Here is a 17,230-nt window from a genome sequence, read left to right as displayed (position 1 = left end):
ATGCCAGATTAACCCCTGATACACTATCGATACTTAAAGTTTGCAATGTTGGGCGTCATCGATGGGGTTCAGTATGATCTCCAGAATGAACTACAGCTCCCACCATGAGGGTCAGTCCCATCAAATCCATCCAGTACGTTCAGTTTGCCACGGGGCTTCTGTGTGCCAAGTTAGGTCCAAGTCCATCACCTGTAGGGTTCGGAGTGCTCTTTGATTGCAGGTGAACCATAAATCCCAGTACCTACAACTGACAAATGTCAAGGCCAATTCCACCCCAAATCCACCAGTTTTCAAATTTGGGCATATTGGGTATTCGTGCCAAATTTGGTGCAGATCCATTGTTGTTTGCATTCACAGTGCTCTCTAGATGTAGGCGAACTATAATTCCTATAAATTAAGGTGAGTTTTCCCCAAAGCCCTCCTGCATTTTTTGTTGGTCATGGGGGTTCAGTGTGCCAAGTTAGGTTCAGGATCATCATTGATGGAGTCCGGAGTGCTCTTTGATTGCAGGTGAACTATAAATCCCAGTACCTACAACAGCTTTAAATCGAGGTGAATTTCCCCCAGACTTGGTCATGGGGGTTCTGTGTGCCAAGTGACATCCAGGGCCATTGTTAGTGGGGTCCAGAGTGCTCTTTGATTGCAGGTGAACTATAAATCTCAGTACCTGCAATAGTTTTAAATTTCCCCCAAACTTGGTCATAGAATTTTCCCCAAACATGATCATGGGGGTTCTGTGTGCCAAGTTAGGTCCAGGGCCATCGTTGGTGGGGTCTGGAGTACTCTTTGATTACTGGTGAACTATAAATCCCAGTACCTACAACAGCTTTAAATCGAGGTGAATTTCCCCCAAACTTGGTCATGCTGGTTCTGTGTGCCAAATTAGGTCCAGGGCCATCGTTGGTGGGGTCCAGAGTGCTCTTTGATTGCAGGTGAACTATAAATCCCAGTACCTACAACAGCTTTAAATCAAGGTGAATTTCCCCCAAACTTGGTCATGGGGGTTCTGTGTGCCAAGTTAGGTCCAGGGCCTTCGTTGGTGGGGTCTGGAGTGCTCTTTGATCACTGGTGAACTATAAATCTCAGTACCTACAACAGCTTTAAATCGAGGTGAATTTCCCCCAGACTTGGTCATGGGGGTTCTGTGTGCCAAGTGACATCCAGGGCCATTGTTAGTGGGGTCCAGAGTGCTCTTTGAACTATAAATCTCAGTACCTGCAATAGCTTTAAATTTTCCCCAAACATGGTCATGGGGGTTCTGTGTGCCAAGTTAGGTCCAGGGCCATCGTTAGTGGAGTCTGGAGTGCTCTTTGATTACTGGTGAACTATAAATCCCAGTACCCACAACAGCTTTAAATCAAGGTGAATTTCCCCCAGACTTGGTCATGGGGGTTCTGTGTGCCAAGTTAGGTCAAAGGTCATCGTTGGTGGAGTCTGGAGTGCTCTTTGATTGCTGGTAAACTATAAATCCCAGTACCTACAATAGCTTTAAATCAAGGTGAATTTCCCCAAACTTGGTCATGGGGGTTCTGTGTGCCAAGTTAGGTCCAGGGCCATTGTTAGTGGGCTCCGGAGTGCTCTTTGACTGCAGGTGAACTATAAATCCCAGTACCCACAACAGCTTTAAATCGAGGTGAATTTTCCCCAAACTTGGTCATGGGGGTTCTGTGTGCCAAGTTAGGTCCAGGGCCATCGTTGGTGGGGTCTGGAGTGTTCTTTGATTGCTGGTGAACTATAAATCCCAGTACCCACAACAGCTTTAAATCGAGGTGAATTTTCTCCAAACTTGGTCATGGGGGTTCTGTGTGCCAAGTTAGGTCCAGGGTCATCGTTGGTGGGGTCTGGAGTGCTCTTTGATTGCTGGTGAACTATAAATCCCAGTACCCACAACAGCTTTAAATCGAGGTGAATTTTCCCCAAACTTGGTCATGGGGGTTCTGTGTGCCAAGTTAGGTCCAGGGCCATCGTTGGTGGGGTCTGGAGTGTTCTTTGATTGCTGGTGAACTATAAATCCCAGTACCCACAACAGCTTTAAATCGAGGTGAATTTTCTCCAAACTTGGTCATGGGGGTTCTGTGTGCCAAGTTAGGTCCAGGGTCATCGTTGGTGGGGTCTGGAGTGCTCTTTGATTGCTGGTGAACTATAAATCCCAGTACCCACAACAGCTTTAAATCGAGGTGAATTTTCCCCAAACTTGGTCATGGGGGTTCTGTGTGCCAAGTTAGGTCCAGGGCCATCGTTGGTGGGGTCTGGAGTGCTCTTTGATTGCTGGTGAACTATAAATCCCACTACCTACAACAGCACTTTAAATCAAGGTGAATTTCCCCCAAAATTGGTCATGGGGGTTCTGTGTGCCAAGTTAGGTCTAGGGCCATTGTTGGTGGGATCCAGAGTGCTCTTTGATTGCAGGTGAACTATAAATCCCAGTACCCACAACAGCTTTAAATCGAGGTGAATTTTCCCCAAACTTGGTCATGGGGGCTCTGTGTGCCAAGTTAGGTCCAGGGCCATCGTTAGTGGGGTCCGGAGTGCTCTTTGACTGCAGGTAAACTATAAATCCCAGTATCTGCAACAGTTTTAAATCAAGGTGAATTTTCCCCAAACTTGGTCATGGGGGTTCTGTGTGCCAAATTAGGTCCAGGGCCATCGTTGGTGGGGTCCAAAGTGCTCTTTGATTGCAGGTGAACTATAAATCCCAGTACCCATAACAGCTTTAAATCAAGGTGAATTTCCCCCAAACTTGGTCATGGGGGTTCTGTGTGCCAAGTTAGGTCCAGGGCCATCATTGGTGGGGTCCGGAGTGCTCTTTGATTGCAGGTGAACTATAAATCCCAGTACCTACAACAGCTTTAAATCAAGGTGAATTTCCCCCAAACTTGGTCATGGGGGTTCTGTGTGCCAAGTTAGGTCCAGGGCCATCGTTGGTGGGGTCCGGAGTGCTCTTTGATTGCAGGTGAACTATAAATCCCAGTACCCACAACAGCTTTAAATCGAGGTGAATTTTCCCCAAACTTGGTCATGGGGGTTCTGTGTGCCAAATGTGGTCCAGGTCCATTGTTAGTGGCGCGATTGGTGGGGACGAGGGAGAGGGCCTTCTCGGTGGTGGCCCCTCGACTCTGGAACTCATTCCCTAAGGACATCAGGCAGGCCCCAACTCTGGCAGTCTTTAGGAGGAGCTTGAAGACGTGGCTGTTCCAGTGTGCCTTCCCAGAATAATGATCCCATAGCACTTTGTCCTTGATATTGTTTTAGGTCTGCTGGTATGTTTCCACAAACCGCCCCATCACTTTTTTTGCCCATGTCCAGCATTAATTTTAATTTTACATTTGGCCTTCCCATAGTTTTTAATCGTGTGGTGTTATTGCTAATGTTGCATTATTGTATTGTCCATGTTTTATTTCTAATTGCTTGTATTGTTGTTTATTACTGTTTGTATTGTTGTATTTGGGCTCGGCCTCATGTAAGCTGCACCGAGTCCCTTGGGGAGATGGTAGCGGGGTACAAATAAAGTGTTGTTGTTATTGTTATTATTGGGTTGTTGTAGGTTTTTCCGGGCTATATGGCCATGTTCTGGAGGCAATATTTCTCCTGACGTTTTGCCTGCATCTATGGCAAGCATAGGTAGTGAGGTCTGTTTGGAAGTAGGAAAATTGGGTTTATATATCTGTGGAATGACCAGGGTGGGACAAAGGACTCTTGTCTGCTGGGGCTAGATGTGAATGTTTCAGCTGATCACCTTGATTAGCATTCAATGGCTTGGAAGTGCCCGGGGGGGGGGGGGATCCCTTGTTGAGAGTGATTTTATGTGCCTGTATGTTTCCCCTCTGTTGTTTTGCTGTTGTGATTTTTGAGTCCTTTAATACTAGTAGCCCGGAAAAACCTACAACAACCCAGGGATTCCGGCCATGAAAGCCTTCGACAATACATTATTGGATTGTTTTAGGTTTTTCCGGGCTATATGGCCATGTTCTGGAGGCAATTTTTTCTCCTGACGTTTCGCCTGCATCTATGGCAAGCATTCTCAGAGGTAATGAGGTCTGTTGGAAATAGGAAAATGGGTTTATATTGTTGAAGGCTTTCATGGCTGGAATCAATAGGTTCTTGTAGGTTTTTTCGGGCTATAGGGCCATGTTCTAGAGGCATTTCTCCTGACGTTTCGCCTGCATCTATGGCAAGCATCTTCAGAGGTAGTGAGATCTGTTGGAAGTAGGAAAATGGGTTTATATATCTGTGGAATAACTGGGGTGGGGCAAAGAGCTCTCTGCTGAAGCTAGGTGTGAATGTTTCAGCTGGCCACCTTCATTAGCATTTGAAGGCCTGGCTGAGCCTGGGAAATGTTCTGTTGAGAGGTGTTAAGATGTGCCTGGTTGTTTCTTCTCTTTTGTTGTGCTGTTGTAATTTTAGAGTTTTTTTTAATACTGGTAGCCAGATTTTGTTCATTTTCATGGTCTCTTCCTTTCTGTTGAAATTGTCCACATGCTTGTGGATTTCAATGGCTTCTCTGTGTAGTCTGACATGGTGGTTGTGAGAGTGGTCCAGCATTTCTGTGTTCTCAAATAATATGCTGTGTCCAGGTTGGTTCATCAGGTGCTCTGCTATGGCTGACTTCTCTGGTTGAAGTAGTCTGCAGTGCCTTTCAGGTTCCTTGATGCGTGTCTGGGCAACGCTGCGTTTGGTGGTCCCTATGTAGACTTGTCCACAGCTGCATGGTATACGGTAGACTCCTGCAGAGGTGAGAGGATCCCTCTTGTGCTTTGCTGAATGGAGCATTTGTTGGATTTTCTTGGTGGGTTTGTAGATTGTTTGTATGTTGTGTTTCCTCATCAGCTTCCCTCTGCAGTCAGTGGTTCCCTTGACGTATGGCAGGAACACTTTTCCTCTGGGTGGATCTTCATCTTGACTCTCGTGGCTTCTTCTCGGTTGTCTTGCAGCTCTTCTGATGTCTGAGGAGGAGTCTCCATTTGCCTGGAGAGCCCAGTTGAGGTGGTTCAGTCCATCTTGGAGGAGGTGGGGTTCGCAGGTTCCTTTTGCACGGTCTGCCAAGGCTTTAATGGTGCTTCTTTTTTGACTTGGGTGATGGTTGGAGTTTTGATGTAGATATCTATCTGTGTGTGTGGGTTTTCTGTCAACGGTGTGACCCAATTGTTGATCTGGTTTGCGGATGACTAGGACATCTAGGAAAGGCAGTCTTCCTTCATTTTCTTTTTCCATGGTGAGCTGGATGTTTGGGTGGATGCTGTTCAGATGGTCCAGGAACCTGTTGAGTTCTTCTTCTCCATGGCTCCAAATGGTGAAGGTGTCATCCACATCTCTGAACCATATGTTTGGGTTGATGCTGTTGAGATGGTCCAGGAACCTGTTGAGTTCTTCTCCTCCATGGCTCCAAATGGTGAAGGTGTCATCCACATATCTGAACCATATGTTTGGGTGGATAATGTTCAGATGGTCCAGGAACCTGTTGAGTTCTTCTTCTCCATGGCTCCAAATGGTGAAGGTGTCATCCACATCTCTGAACCATATGTTTGGGTTGATGCTGTTGAGATGGTCCAGGAACCTGTTGAGTTCTTCTTCTCCATGGCTCCAAATGGTGAAGGTGTCATCCACATCTCTGAACCATATGTTTGGGTTGATGCTGTTGAGATGGTCCAAGAACCTGTTGAGTTCTTCTTCTCCATGGCTCCAAATGGTGAAGGTGTCATCCACATCTCTGAACCATATGTCTGGGTTGATGCTGTTCAGATGGTCCAAGAACCTGTTGAGTTCTTCTTCTCCATGGCTCCAAATGGTGAAGGTGTCATCCACATCTCTGAACCATATGTTTGGGTGGATGCTGTTGAGATGGTCCAGGAACCTGTTGAGTTCTTCTCCTCCATGGCTCCAAATGGTGAAGGTGTCATCCACATCTCTGAACCATATGTTTGGGTGGATGCTGTTGAGATGGTCCAGGAACCTGTTGAGTTCTTCTCCTCCATGGCTCCAAATGGTGAAGGTGTCATCCACATCTCTGAACCATATCGTGGGCTTTTTGGTTGCTGTCTCCAGGGCTTGTTTTTCATTAATAATACATTATTATTATTATTATTATTATTATTATTATTATTTCCGTTTTTGGTGGCCAAACATACAGATCTGTGCTGTACGAGTCCATAAAATGGCTCTATCAAAAGGAGCTTCTTTGACAAAGACTTTTAAAATTGAAATATGAACATATATTAAAGAGGGAAAAAGGAACCAGTGGAAAGGAAACGTGGTTTGCTCTCATAACTTGAAGAAATATTGGTATACATAAAAAGGTTGACGTAGCCACTAGATGGCAAACTTAGCCTAGGAGAGTCATAGAAACTGTCACTCTCTCAACATCCAAGAAGACATTTAATAGAAGACTAAGAGTAGCAGAAACCCTGCAACTGGATGTTTTAATTTATTTCTTAATGTAGCAAGCCTTTTAGGATGCATTATTGTAGTTGTTAATTGTGATGCTGTGTGAATGTGCGATGACCATCCATGTTCTCTGGCCTCACCTTCTGTCCTTTCTCCACAAAACTTCTCATAGCAACATGAATGGCTTTGCATGTAAGTAAACAAAATGGTTTCTCTTCTCTCTTCCTTCCCAGAAAGCCTGTGCCAAGGGCGTATTGCACGTTCGGGTTGTGGTGAAAGGCCTGGGACCGGGACGAATGGTACAAATTTCCTTTTCTAATCATCACCTGAGTGCCATTAATGCAAGCAGCACTTTGCAATTTCAAACTCAACAGCTCAGAGGGGAAAATCACTCCTGCTCCAAATAACATGCCATCTTAAATGGTGATGAAGTATTAAGAAAAAGGGACAAGTAGCATTAAATGGAGGAATTAGGGGTGAAATAAGTAACTGCATTTTCAGGTGGACATGAAAGCAGTACTTTCTCATATGCAGACAGTCGCTAAGTTACGAACAAGATAGATTTTGTATTGTCGAAGGCTTTCCTGGCTGGAATCATTGGGTTGCTTGCATTGCAAGCGCGACTGGTGGGGACGAGGGATAGGGCCTTCTCGGTGGTGGCCCCTCGACTCTGGAACTCTCTCCCTAAAGACATCAGGCTAGGCCCCGTCACTAGCAATCTTTAGGAGGAGCTTGAAAACGTGGTTGTTCCAGTGTGCCTTCCCAGAATAAGGAAACTCCGAGCATTATGTCCCAACGCACTTTATCAGAGATCCAGGATATCCGCATGCCCACCCCCCTCCAAACACCCCACCTTGTCATGCCCAGCATTTTTAATTTTTAATTTTAATTATTACATTTGGCCCGTCCATTATTTTTAATTGCATCATTGGGTGTTGTTAATGTATTGCTATTCTTTGCTATTGCTTTGTTGTTGTTGTTTTTTTTTTTTTTTTGAATTATTGTGTTGTTGTTGTTTTATTGTTGTATTTGGGCTCGGCCTCTTGTAAGCCTCACCGAGTCCTTTGAGTAGCGGGGTACAAATAAAGGTTTATTATTATTGATGTGAGTTTTCCAGGCTGTATAGCCATGTTCCAGAAGCATTCTCTCCTGACGTTTTGCCCACAGCACCAGTGACATACTGATCAGCTTCGATGTGGTGCCTCTATTTACCAAGATCCCGGTAGCCGCACCGAGTCCTTTGGGAGATGGTAGCAGGGTACAAATAAAGGTTCATTATTATTATTGCTGTGAGTTTTCCAGGCTGTATAGTCGTGTTCCAGAAGCATTCTCTCCTGACGTTTTGCCCACAGCACCAGTGACATACTGATCAGCTTCGATGTGGTGTCTCTATTTACCAAAATCCTGGTAGCAGACACTATCCCAATAATCAGCCAGAATTTCCCAGAAGACATCACAGCCCTGTATGACCATTGCCTCACCACAAGCTACTTCCAGTGGAACAATGAATTCTATGAACAGAAAGATGGAGTAGCCACGGGGAGCCCTCTCAGCTCAGTCATAGCAAATTTCTACATGGAACGCTTTGAAAAACAAGCCCTGGAAACAGCAAGAAAAAAAGCCCACTATATGGTTCAAATATGTGGATGACACCTTCACCATTTGGAGCCACAGAGAAGAAGAACTAAACAAGGTCCTGGACCACCTGAACAGCATCAACCCAAGGATCCAATTCACCATGGAAAAAGAAATTGAAGGAAAACTGCCATTTTTAGATGTCCTAGTCATGTGCAATCTATGGATGTGAGAGCTGGACCTTAGGGAAGGCTGAGCAAAGGAAGAGAGAGGCTTTTGAGCTGTGGTGTTGGAGGAAAGTGCTGAGAGTGCCTTGGACTGCGAGAAGATCCAACCAGTCCATCCTCCAGGAAAGAAAGCCCGGCTGCTCACTGGAGGGAAGGAGAGTAGAGGGAAAGTGGAAGTCCTTTGGCCACATCATGAGGAGACAGCCAAGCCTAGAGAAGGGAATGATGCTAGGGAAAGTGGAAGGCAAAAGGAAGAGGGGCCGACCAAGGGCAAGATGGATGGATGGCATCCTTGAAGTGACTGGACTGACCTTGAAGGAGCTGGGGGTGGTGACGGCCGACAGGGAGCTCTGGCGTGGGCTGGTCCATGAGGTCACGAAGAGTCAGAAACGACTGAACGAATGAACAATGTCATCTGCAAACTAGATCAACAATTGGGTCACACAGTTTACAGAAAACCTATACGCAGATAGATACCTACATAAAAACTCCAAGAAGAGAAGACTGAGAGGAGATATGATAACCATGTATAAGTATGTGAAAGGAAGCCACGGGGAGGAGGGAGCAAGCTTGTTTACTGCTTCCATGGAGATTAGGACACGGAACAATGGCTTCAAACTACAAGAAAGGAGATTCCATCTGAACATGAGAGCCGTTCAGCAGTGGAACTCTCTGCTCTGGAGTGTAGTGGAGGCTCCTTCTTTAGAAGCTTTTAAACAGAGGCTGGATGGCCATTTGTCAGGGGTGCTTTGAATGCAATATTGCTGCTTCTTGGCAGGATGGGGTTGGACTGGATGATTGCCCAGGAGGTCTCTTCCAACTCTTTGATTCTATGGTTGTATGAAAGTTCTGAGAGTGTCTTGGACTGTGAGAAGATCCAACCAGTCCATACTTCAGGAAATAATGCCCGAGTGCTCATCGGAGGGAAGGAGAGTAGAGGCAAAGATGAAATACTTTGACCACATCATGAAAGGAAAGCTTAGAGAAGACAATGATGCTGTGGAAAATGGAAAGAAAAAGGAAGAGGGGCCGACCAAGGGCAAGATGGATGGATGGGATCCTTGAAGTGACTGGATTGGGGGTGGTGACGGCCAACAGGGAGCTCTGGCGTGGGCTGGTCCATGAGGTCACGAAGAGTTAGAAACGACTGAACGAATGAACGTCATCTGCAAACCAGATCAACAATTGGGTCACACAGTTTACAGAAAACCTATACACAGATAGATATCTACATAAAAACTCCAAGTCACAAAAAAAAAGCAGAATTAAAGCCCTAGCAGACCATGCAAAACGAATCTGCGAAGCCCACCTCCTCCAAGGGAAACTGAACCACTTAAACTGGGCTCTACAGGCCAATGGAGACTCCACCACAGACATCAGAAGAGTTGCAAGGCCAAGAACAAGCCACGAGAGTCAAGATGAAGATCCACCCAAAGGAATAGTGTCCTTACCATACATCACTGACTGCATTGGGAAGCTGATGAGGAAACACAACCTACAAACTATCTACAGACCCACTAACAAAATCCAACAAATGCTACGTTCAGCAAAGGACAAGAGGGATCTTCTCACATCTCCAGGACGGTACTGTATACCAAGCAGCTGTGGACAAGTCTCCATAGGGACCACCAAACACAGTATTGCCCAGATATGAATCAAGGAACATGGAAGGCACTGAAAACTACTCCAACCAGAGAAGTCAGCCATAGCAGAGCACCTGAGGAACCAGCCTGGACACAGCAGATTATTTGAGAACACACAAATGCTGGACCACACCAACAACCACCATGTCAGGCGACACAGAGAAGCCATTGAAATCCACAAGAAGCAGGTGGACAATTTCAACAGAAAGGAAGAGACCATGAAAATGAACACAATCTGGCTCCCAGTATTTAAAAAACTGGAAAATCAGGACAGTAAATAAAGTACAACACTCAAAAACAGGGAAATTCAAGACAGGAAACAATCAGGGCCAGCAAACTCCTCCCTACAAAGGATCCTACCAGACAGGCTTTGAAGCTGCAAGACCATTAAATGCTAATCAAGATGGCCAATTGCAACATTCACACTTGCCTCAAACAGAAGAGTTATTTTTTTCTCCCATCCTGGACATCATTCCACAAATATATAAACCCTGCTAGCCTAATTTCCAACAGACCTCACAACCTCTGAGGGTGCCTGCCATAGATGTGGGTGAAACATCAGGAGAGGATGCTTCTGGAACTCAGAAAACTCCCAGCAACCCAAAAAAAGGCTTGTTGTGGGGGAAAAGGATAAAACTTCAGTGGAGTCACCTTTTCCCCATGATAACAACTCTTTGAGGAGCAGATTTCTCTCCCGAGGGGAAGATTTCTCTCACTTCCTATTTATTTTATTTACGACATTTATATGCTGCCCTTCTCACCTCGAAGGGGACTCAGAGCGGCTTATTACAATATAATATATTATTAGCATAGTACAGTATCAGTATTAAATATTACTATATTGTACTATACCATTATATTGTAATACTATTAGTGATATTACATTACTAATAGTATCATACAATAATATGATATTAATTATAATATCATATTATTAGTAGTATTATATTGCATTATATGATAATATTATAAATATATGTTGTCTCAGACCCGTTCTTAACTAGGAGTCATTTTTCAAAGTTGGATGCTTGTAACTCGGGGACTGCCTGTATCTCCATAAAGGTTTATTCGTCTCTAAATAAACCAGTCCAATTTTTGCCTTCCACATCCTTAGTTAGTACATGACATGTCTAAGAATCATTGCATTTGCAAGTGGTTCGCTTTGGGAAGTTAAGAGGAAGCGGATCTGGCATTCAGGCTGCATACCTTTCCAAAGAAAGAAACCTGCTTGTCAACTTTAGTGAGATATTGGAGGCCCAGAAGCACGCGTGGCCTCGGGGGTCCTGGCAATTGAGGTTGTTCTGTGTGCTGGAGACAGAATCTTAGTTTTGGAAGGCACCTCAGGGGTCTCGGCAGTACATCCGCTGCTCCACGGGAGGTGGTCAGATTAGGTCTGCTTAGCTCTCCTACTTTTTCAGGGGGAGGTTTTCTCATTGCTACAGCATTGTCATACTAGCTGTATTTGTTCTGAGAGAAACTTACATTGTCTGGGAGATATGACTGATGTCAGAGTCCTCCAGCCTTCAGAGATGAGGTGAAGCAACAGGATTGAGAAATGCCTGTTTGCAGCATCACATATACACCATGGTGTAAGAAAAAGGACGACCCAAACAACTACCGTCCGGTCAGTCTCACGTCGATACCGGGCAAGATTCTGGAAAAGATTGTTAAGGAAGCGGTCTGCAAACACTTAGAAACAAATGCAGTCATCGCTAATAGTCAACATGGATTTATCAAAAACAAGTCATGCCAGACTCATCTGATCTCTTTCTTCGATAGAGCTACAAGCTGGGTAGATGCGGGGAATGCCGTGGATGGAGCGTACCTGGATTTCAGTAAAGCCTTCGACAAGGTCCCCCATGACCTTCTGGCAAGGAAACTAGTCCAATGTGGGCTAGGCAAAACTACGGTGAGGTGGATCTGGAATTGGTTAAGTGGACGAACACAGAGAGTGCTCACTAATGCTTCCTCTTCATCTTGGAAAGAAGTGACGAGCGGAGTGCCGCAGGGTTCCGTCCTGGGCCCGGTCCTGATCAGGATCTTTATTAACGACTGAGATGAAGGGCTAGAAGGCAGGATCATCAAGTTTGCAGACGACACCAATTTGGAGGGAGAGCCAAGACTCCAGAGGACAGGAGCAGGATTCAAAACGATCTTGACAGATTAGAGATGGGCCAAAACTAACAAAATGAAGTTCAACAGTGACAAATGCAAGATACTCCACTTTGGCAGAAAAAATGAAATGCAAAGATACAGAATGGGGGACGCCTGGCTCGAGAGCAGTACGTGTGAAAAAGATCTTGGAGTCCTCGTGGACAACAAGTTAAACATGAGCCAACAATGTGATGTGGCAGCAAAAAAAGCCAATGGGATTTTGGCCTGCATCAATAGGAGCATAGTGTCTAGATCTAAGGAAGTAATGCTACCCCTCTATTCTGCTTTGGTTAGACCACATCTGGAATATTGTGTCCAATTCTGGGCACCACAATTCAAGAGAGATATTGACAAGCTGGAATGTATCCAGAGGAGGGCGACTAAAATGATCAAGGCTCTGGAGAACAAGCCCTATGAGGAGCGGCTTAGGGAACTGGGCATGTTTAGCCTGAAGAAGAGAAGGCTGAGAGGAGATATGATAGCCATGTATAAATATGTGAGAGGAAGCCACAGGGAGGAGGAGAGAGCAAGCTTGTTTTCTGCTTCCTTGGAGACTAGGACGCAATGGAACCATGGCTTCAAACTACAAGAGAGGAGATTCCATCTGAACATTAGGAAGAACTTCCTGACTGTGAGAGCCGTTCAGCAGTGGAACTCTCTGCCCCGGAGTGTGGTGGAGGCTCCTTCTTTGGAAGCTTTTAAGCAGAGGCTGGATGGCCATTTGTCAGGGGTGATTTGAATGCAATATTCCTGCTTCTTGGCAGAATGGGGTTGGGCTGGATGGCCCATGAGGTCTCTTCCAACTCTTTGATTCTATGATTCTAAATAGTGAGGATTAATACTTGGGTTACCTTTGAAGGGTTATATTTGTGAGGCAAGCTGGAGACTGTATGGCTCTACAGCAGGCATGGGCAAACTTTGGCCCTTCAGGTGTTTTGGACTTATTTATTTATTTATTTACTGCGCTTATATACCGCAATTCTCAGCCCAAGGGCGACTCATTGCGGTGTACAACATGAAAAAACAGGTGCAATTTACAAAACATAGTGCAAAATAATCCACAATTCATCATTATCAGAAAAACATCTTATCAAAACAACATTACTACAAAATTTCTGCTACATTCCGAATCGTCTCATCGTCAAAGCCACAATCCGATATCATTTCCGTTGTTCCATTCCTATGGTCAAATTACCAGTCATTGCACTTCTTGATCAAATGCCTTCTTAAACAGCCAGGTCTTTAACTTCCTGCGGAATATCAACAGGGAGGGGGCTAGCCTGATGTCCACAACTCCCACAATTCCTAACAGCCAGTAGAATCTATTGTTCTACTTACATTTGCATGTTTTCAAACTGCTAGGTTGGCAGAAGCTGGGTCTAACAGCGGGAGCTCACCCCGCACCCTGGTTTTGAACCGCCGACCTTTCAATCAGCAAGTTCAACAGCTCAGCGGTTTAACCCTCTATGCCACCAGGGAGCCCAAATTCTAAGTTCCTCACTAAACTAGAAATCTCAGAATTTGATAGGATTGAGCCATGGCAGTTGCAATTACCATGCTATCATTGTGTAATATATTTAATATGGAGCACGTTCCAATCAATCTAGTCAATCCTGAGCTTTGTGGACTGAGAGCAGAGTGAAAGTATAACTACTATGGCAATATCGTATGGAATGCTGGGATTTACAATTTAGGTCCCTTCCACACAGTTGCATATTAAAATCCACATTGAACTGGATTATATGGTAGTGTGGGCACAGATAACCCAGTTCCAAGCAGATATTGTGAATCAACTGCCTTGATATTCTGGGTTATTTGGCTGTGTGGAAAGGTCATTTAGGAGGAGGTCTATTTAAAAGTCCCCAGATTCCATATGATGTTGACATGCCAGTTAAAGTGGAATCAAAGTGCTGCAAGTGTGTAGTGTGGAAGGGTCCTTGAGAATGTGCTTTCATATAAGGCATCTCTGGCGAGGGAGAGAGACTGTTTCCTCTTTTTAAAAAACACTTTGCTGCCTTATATTAGTTCAGTTTCTTCTTTTATATTGGCAGGGACTTTCTGTATGCTGTCAAACCTTTGTACTTTATATCACAGGCAATGAAACACTCTTGTGTATAACAAAGTAACACAGTTTATTTATGACTTCTGGCTCCAACGCTTGTGGTTACATTTGTGTTTTGTTGCAATCTTGAGGCTTACAGTCAGTATCATTTACTTGGTTAACGTTTCTGAATAAACCATCAATGTTTCACATTCACAAACATGTTACTTGTTTACACACTCTTGGCTGAATTATATTCTGAACTAAGGCAACACTAGCCTTCTTTATGTTCGTTAAAACTCGAGATCTATTTAACTAACTGCTTCTCTATATCAGAAGTCTTTAGCACATCTTCATAACTGCCCAACTGTCATTTTGGCCTAGCAGCCTTTTCAAATCCTGGGCCTACACTAATCTGCATATGACCAATCGGCTTCACATATGCAAATGAATCCTATCTCTGCTGTATTGTTGAAGGCTTTCATGGCCGGAATCACTTGGTTGTTGTAGGTTTTTCCGGGCTATATGGCCATGTTCTGGAGGCAATTTTTCTCCTGACATTTCGCCTGCATCTATGGCAAACATCCTCAGAGGTAGTGAGGTCGGTTGGAAGTAGGAAAAATGGGTTTATATATCTCACTCTGGTCATTCCACAGATATATAAACCCATTTTTCCTACTTCCAACAGACCTCACCACCTCTGAGGATGCTTGCCATAGATGCAGGCGAAACGTCAGGAGAAAAATTGCCTCCAGAACATGGCCATATAGCCCGGAAAAACCTACAACAACCTATCTCTGCTGTTGCTACCCTGTCTGTGCCTATTCTCCCCTATCTTCCATATGTAAACATAGAGCTATACACCAAAACTTTAACATATAGTAGCAATTTCACTACAGCATCTTTATGTTTCAGTATGCTTTATTATCTCAGGGGGGAAACCCAAAGGATTTGTTTTCTCTTCTAGGCTGCTATCAAAGGGCTCACCATGGGCGGTTTGGAGGTGATCTCCATCACAGACGACACCCCGATTCCACACAATGGCTGCAGGCCTCGAAAGGCGCGAAGACTGTGAGGTCGAAACTTGCACTGGGTTGGCAAGACTATTCCTCTGCTCTGGTTGCAGCTGTCAAAATGGGCTCAAACCTTGGGTTTTGCCCAGAGAAATACAAGCAATGAACATATATATGTATGTATAATGTTTTATTATAAAGTCTGTGTGCTAAACCACCGTCTCTGTGTCTCTTTCTCAAGCTGGCACACTGATTAGCTTCTTTTCCTTTTTTCTCCACTGCTGGTTTTTGTAATAACAGCGTTCAGACTATTGCTTGTCTTGTTTAAGCCACACATGGTATCAAACTTCGAACAAAATAGGCTTCTGGCACAATCAAGGGATGTAAAAAGTCAGTAATCACACAAACAGCCAGGCACAGGCACTGCCAAACACATTTTCTCCCCATTTGCAGCTGCCGGACTGAAAGGGGGCTCCTTTGCCGATTGCATTATTTTCACTGCTGCCGAGCAGAATTACATTTCTATGAGCTGACGGTTGAAATCCTTGCTTTGTGCTCTTTCCATCCTGGGTTGTAATCTGAAATCAGTCATACGTTGGGTCTTTGGCAACCCTTTGCACAAAAGATGATGATAACAACAACAACAACAATAGTAAACAGCAAACAAGATCACTATAATGGCTGTTGTATTGGATCACATGTCGGACATTTCCCAAGGGTGGCTTTTTGCAGTTGTTAGTTGGTAATTTTGTCAGTGCCAATTGTGTTTTAAGTGCAGGCCAAGTTTTTTAGGAACTGCACGCAGTATGCCGATCATCACAGGGACCACCTTGACTGGCTTGTGCCAGAGTTGTTGTTGTTGTTGTTGTTAGCCATACTCTGCCAGGCGTTGCTGTGGCCCAGTCTGTTGATCTGGAAAATAAAGTCATGAGAAAGTGTTGGTTTCTAATATATGTAATTTTTTTCTGCTTGTGGGTAAAGAGTATTTCTTGCTGTTTCTTTGTCAGTGTTGATGTGGAGAGTGGTTTGCCTACTCTGGAACATGCAGCACATCAATGTCCTACTTTCAAATCTATGATGCTATATCTCTCTGTGTGTGAATCCTATCTATCTATCTATCTATCTATCTATCTATCTATCTATCTATCTATCTATCTATATCTGTGGCTGGCTGGCTCTTTGTCAGGAGGGCTTTGATTATGTTTTCTTGCCCTGATGAAGGGAGTTGGATTGGATGGCCTTAAGTATTTTCGCTTCGTCATGGGAGTTCTGTGTGGAAAGTTTGCCTCAATTCTGTCGTTCGTGGGGTTCAGAATGCTCTTTGATTGTAGGTGAACTATAAATCCCAGCAGCTACAACTCCCAAATGACAAAATCGAGAAGCAGGAAAATTGCATTCAAAGCACCCCCGACAGATGGCCATCCAGCCTCTGCTTTAAACCTTCCAAAGAAGGTGCCTCTTCCACACTCCGGGGCAGAGAGTTCCACTGTTGAACGGCTCTCACAGGAAGTTCTTCCTCATATTCAGGTGGAATCTCCTCTCTTGTAGTTTGAAGGCATTGTTTCACATCCTAGTCTCCAGGGAAGCAGAAAACAAGTTTGCTCCCTCCTCCCTTTGACTTCCTCTCACGTATTTATACATGGCTATCATGTCTCCTCTCAGCCTTCTCTTCTTCAGGCTAAATATACCCAATCAATTAAAATTGGAAGAAAAGTGATGCTGCCTAAACATGAGGAAGAACTTCCTGACAGCAAGAGGTGTTCCATGGTGGAATAAACTGCTTCAGAAAGTGTTCTGTCGCCGCTGGGCCTATAGTTAGTTGACTTTAAGAATAGGATGTGTAACCTTTGCCCAGCGGGAAGCCAGGGGGCCCAAGGAGAAGTTCTCAGGGGCTTCCTCTACAAAAGAATCTTCAGATGACTTGAGAAATACAACAAAGTCTTTTATTAATGAAATCAAACAGGAACTGCAAGGCTTTCTTGATAAAGTATTGGTTCTCTCAATCTTGTCCACAGGGGACAGGCATTATCTTCAATAACTTTTCTTTAAGGGGAAATTCCCCCTTTTTAACTTCTCCCAGGCTGACTAAAATCCAACCCTCGCTGATGCGTGCTCCGCTACCGGGCCGAACTGCTTCTCGGACGCCGAGTGGACCTACCAGCAAGGCAATGGATGTTCTCCAGCTGGAGTTCTTTA

General features: G+C 44.6%; 1 protein-coding gene across 3 annotated transcripts in view; it reads left to right on the top strand.

Moving 5' to 3' along the window:
• MRPS11 (mitochondrial ribosomal protein S11) overlaps nt 1–15,248 on the top strand; it is a 31,536-nt gene extending 16,288 nt beyond the window's left edge. For 2 of the 3 annotated variants that reach the window (XM_060755171.2, XM_060755170.2), the window contains exons 5-6: nt 6,615–6,680; nt 14,989–15,248. In XM_060755171.2, the coding sequence (XP_060611154.2) occupies nt 6,615–6,680; nt 14,989–15,096 (174 nt within the window). In that variant the 3' untranslated portion in view covers nt 15,097–15,248. The remainder of the gene's footprint in view (nt 1–6,614; nt 6,681–14,988) is intronic. The other variant, XM_060755172.2, reaches the window with a different exon arrangement.
• Nucleotides 15,249–17,230: the final 1,982 nt, after the last annotated feature.

The sequence above is a fragment of the Anolis sagrei genome, chromosome 9, assembly GCF_037176765.1.
Source record: "Anolis sagrei isolate rAnoSag1 chromosome 9, rAnoSag1.mat, whole genome shotgun sequence".
Classification (NCBI taxonomy): domain Eukaryota; kingdom Metazoa; phylum Chordata; class Lepidosauria; order Squamata; family Dactyloidae; genus Anolis; species Anolis sagrei.
Note: the sequence above shows the minus strand (reverse complement) of the source record. Positions and strands in the feature narration are given on the sequence as shown.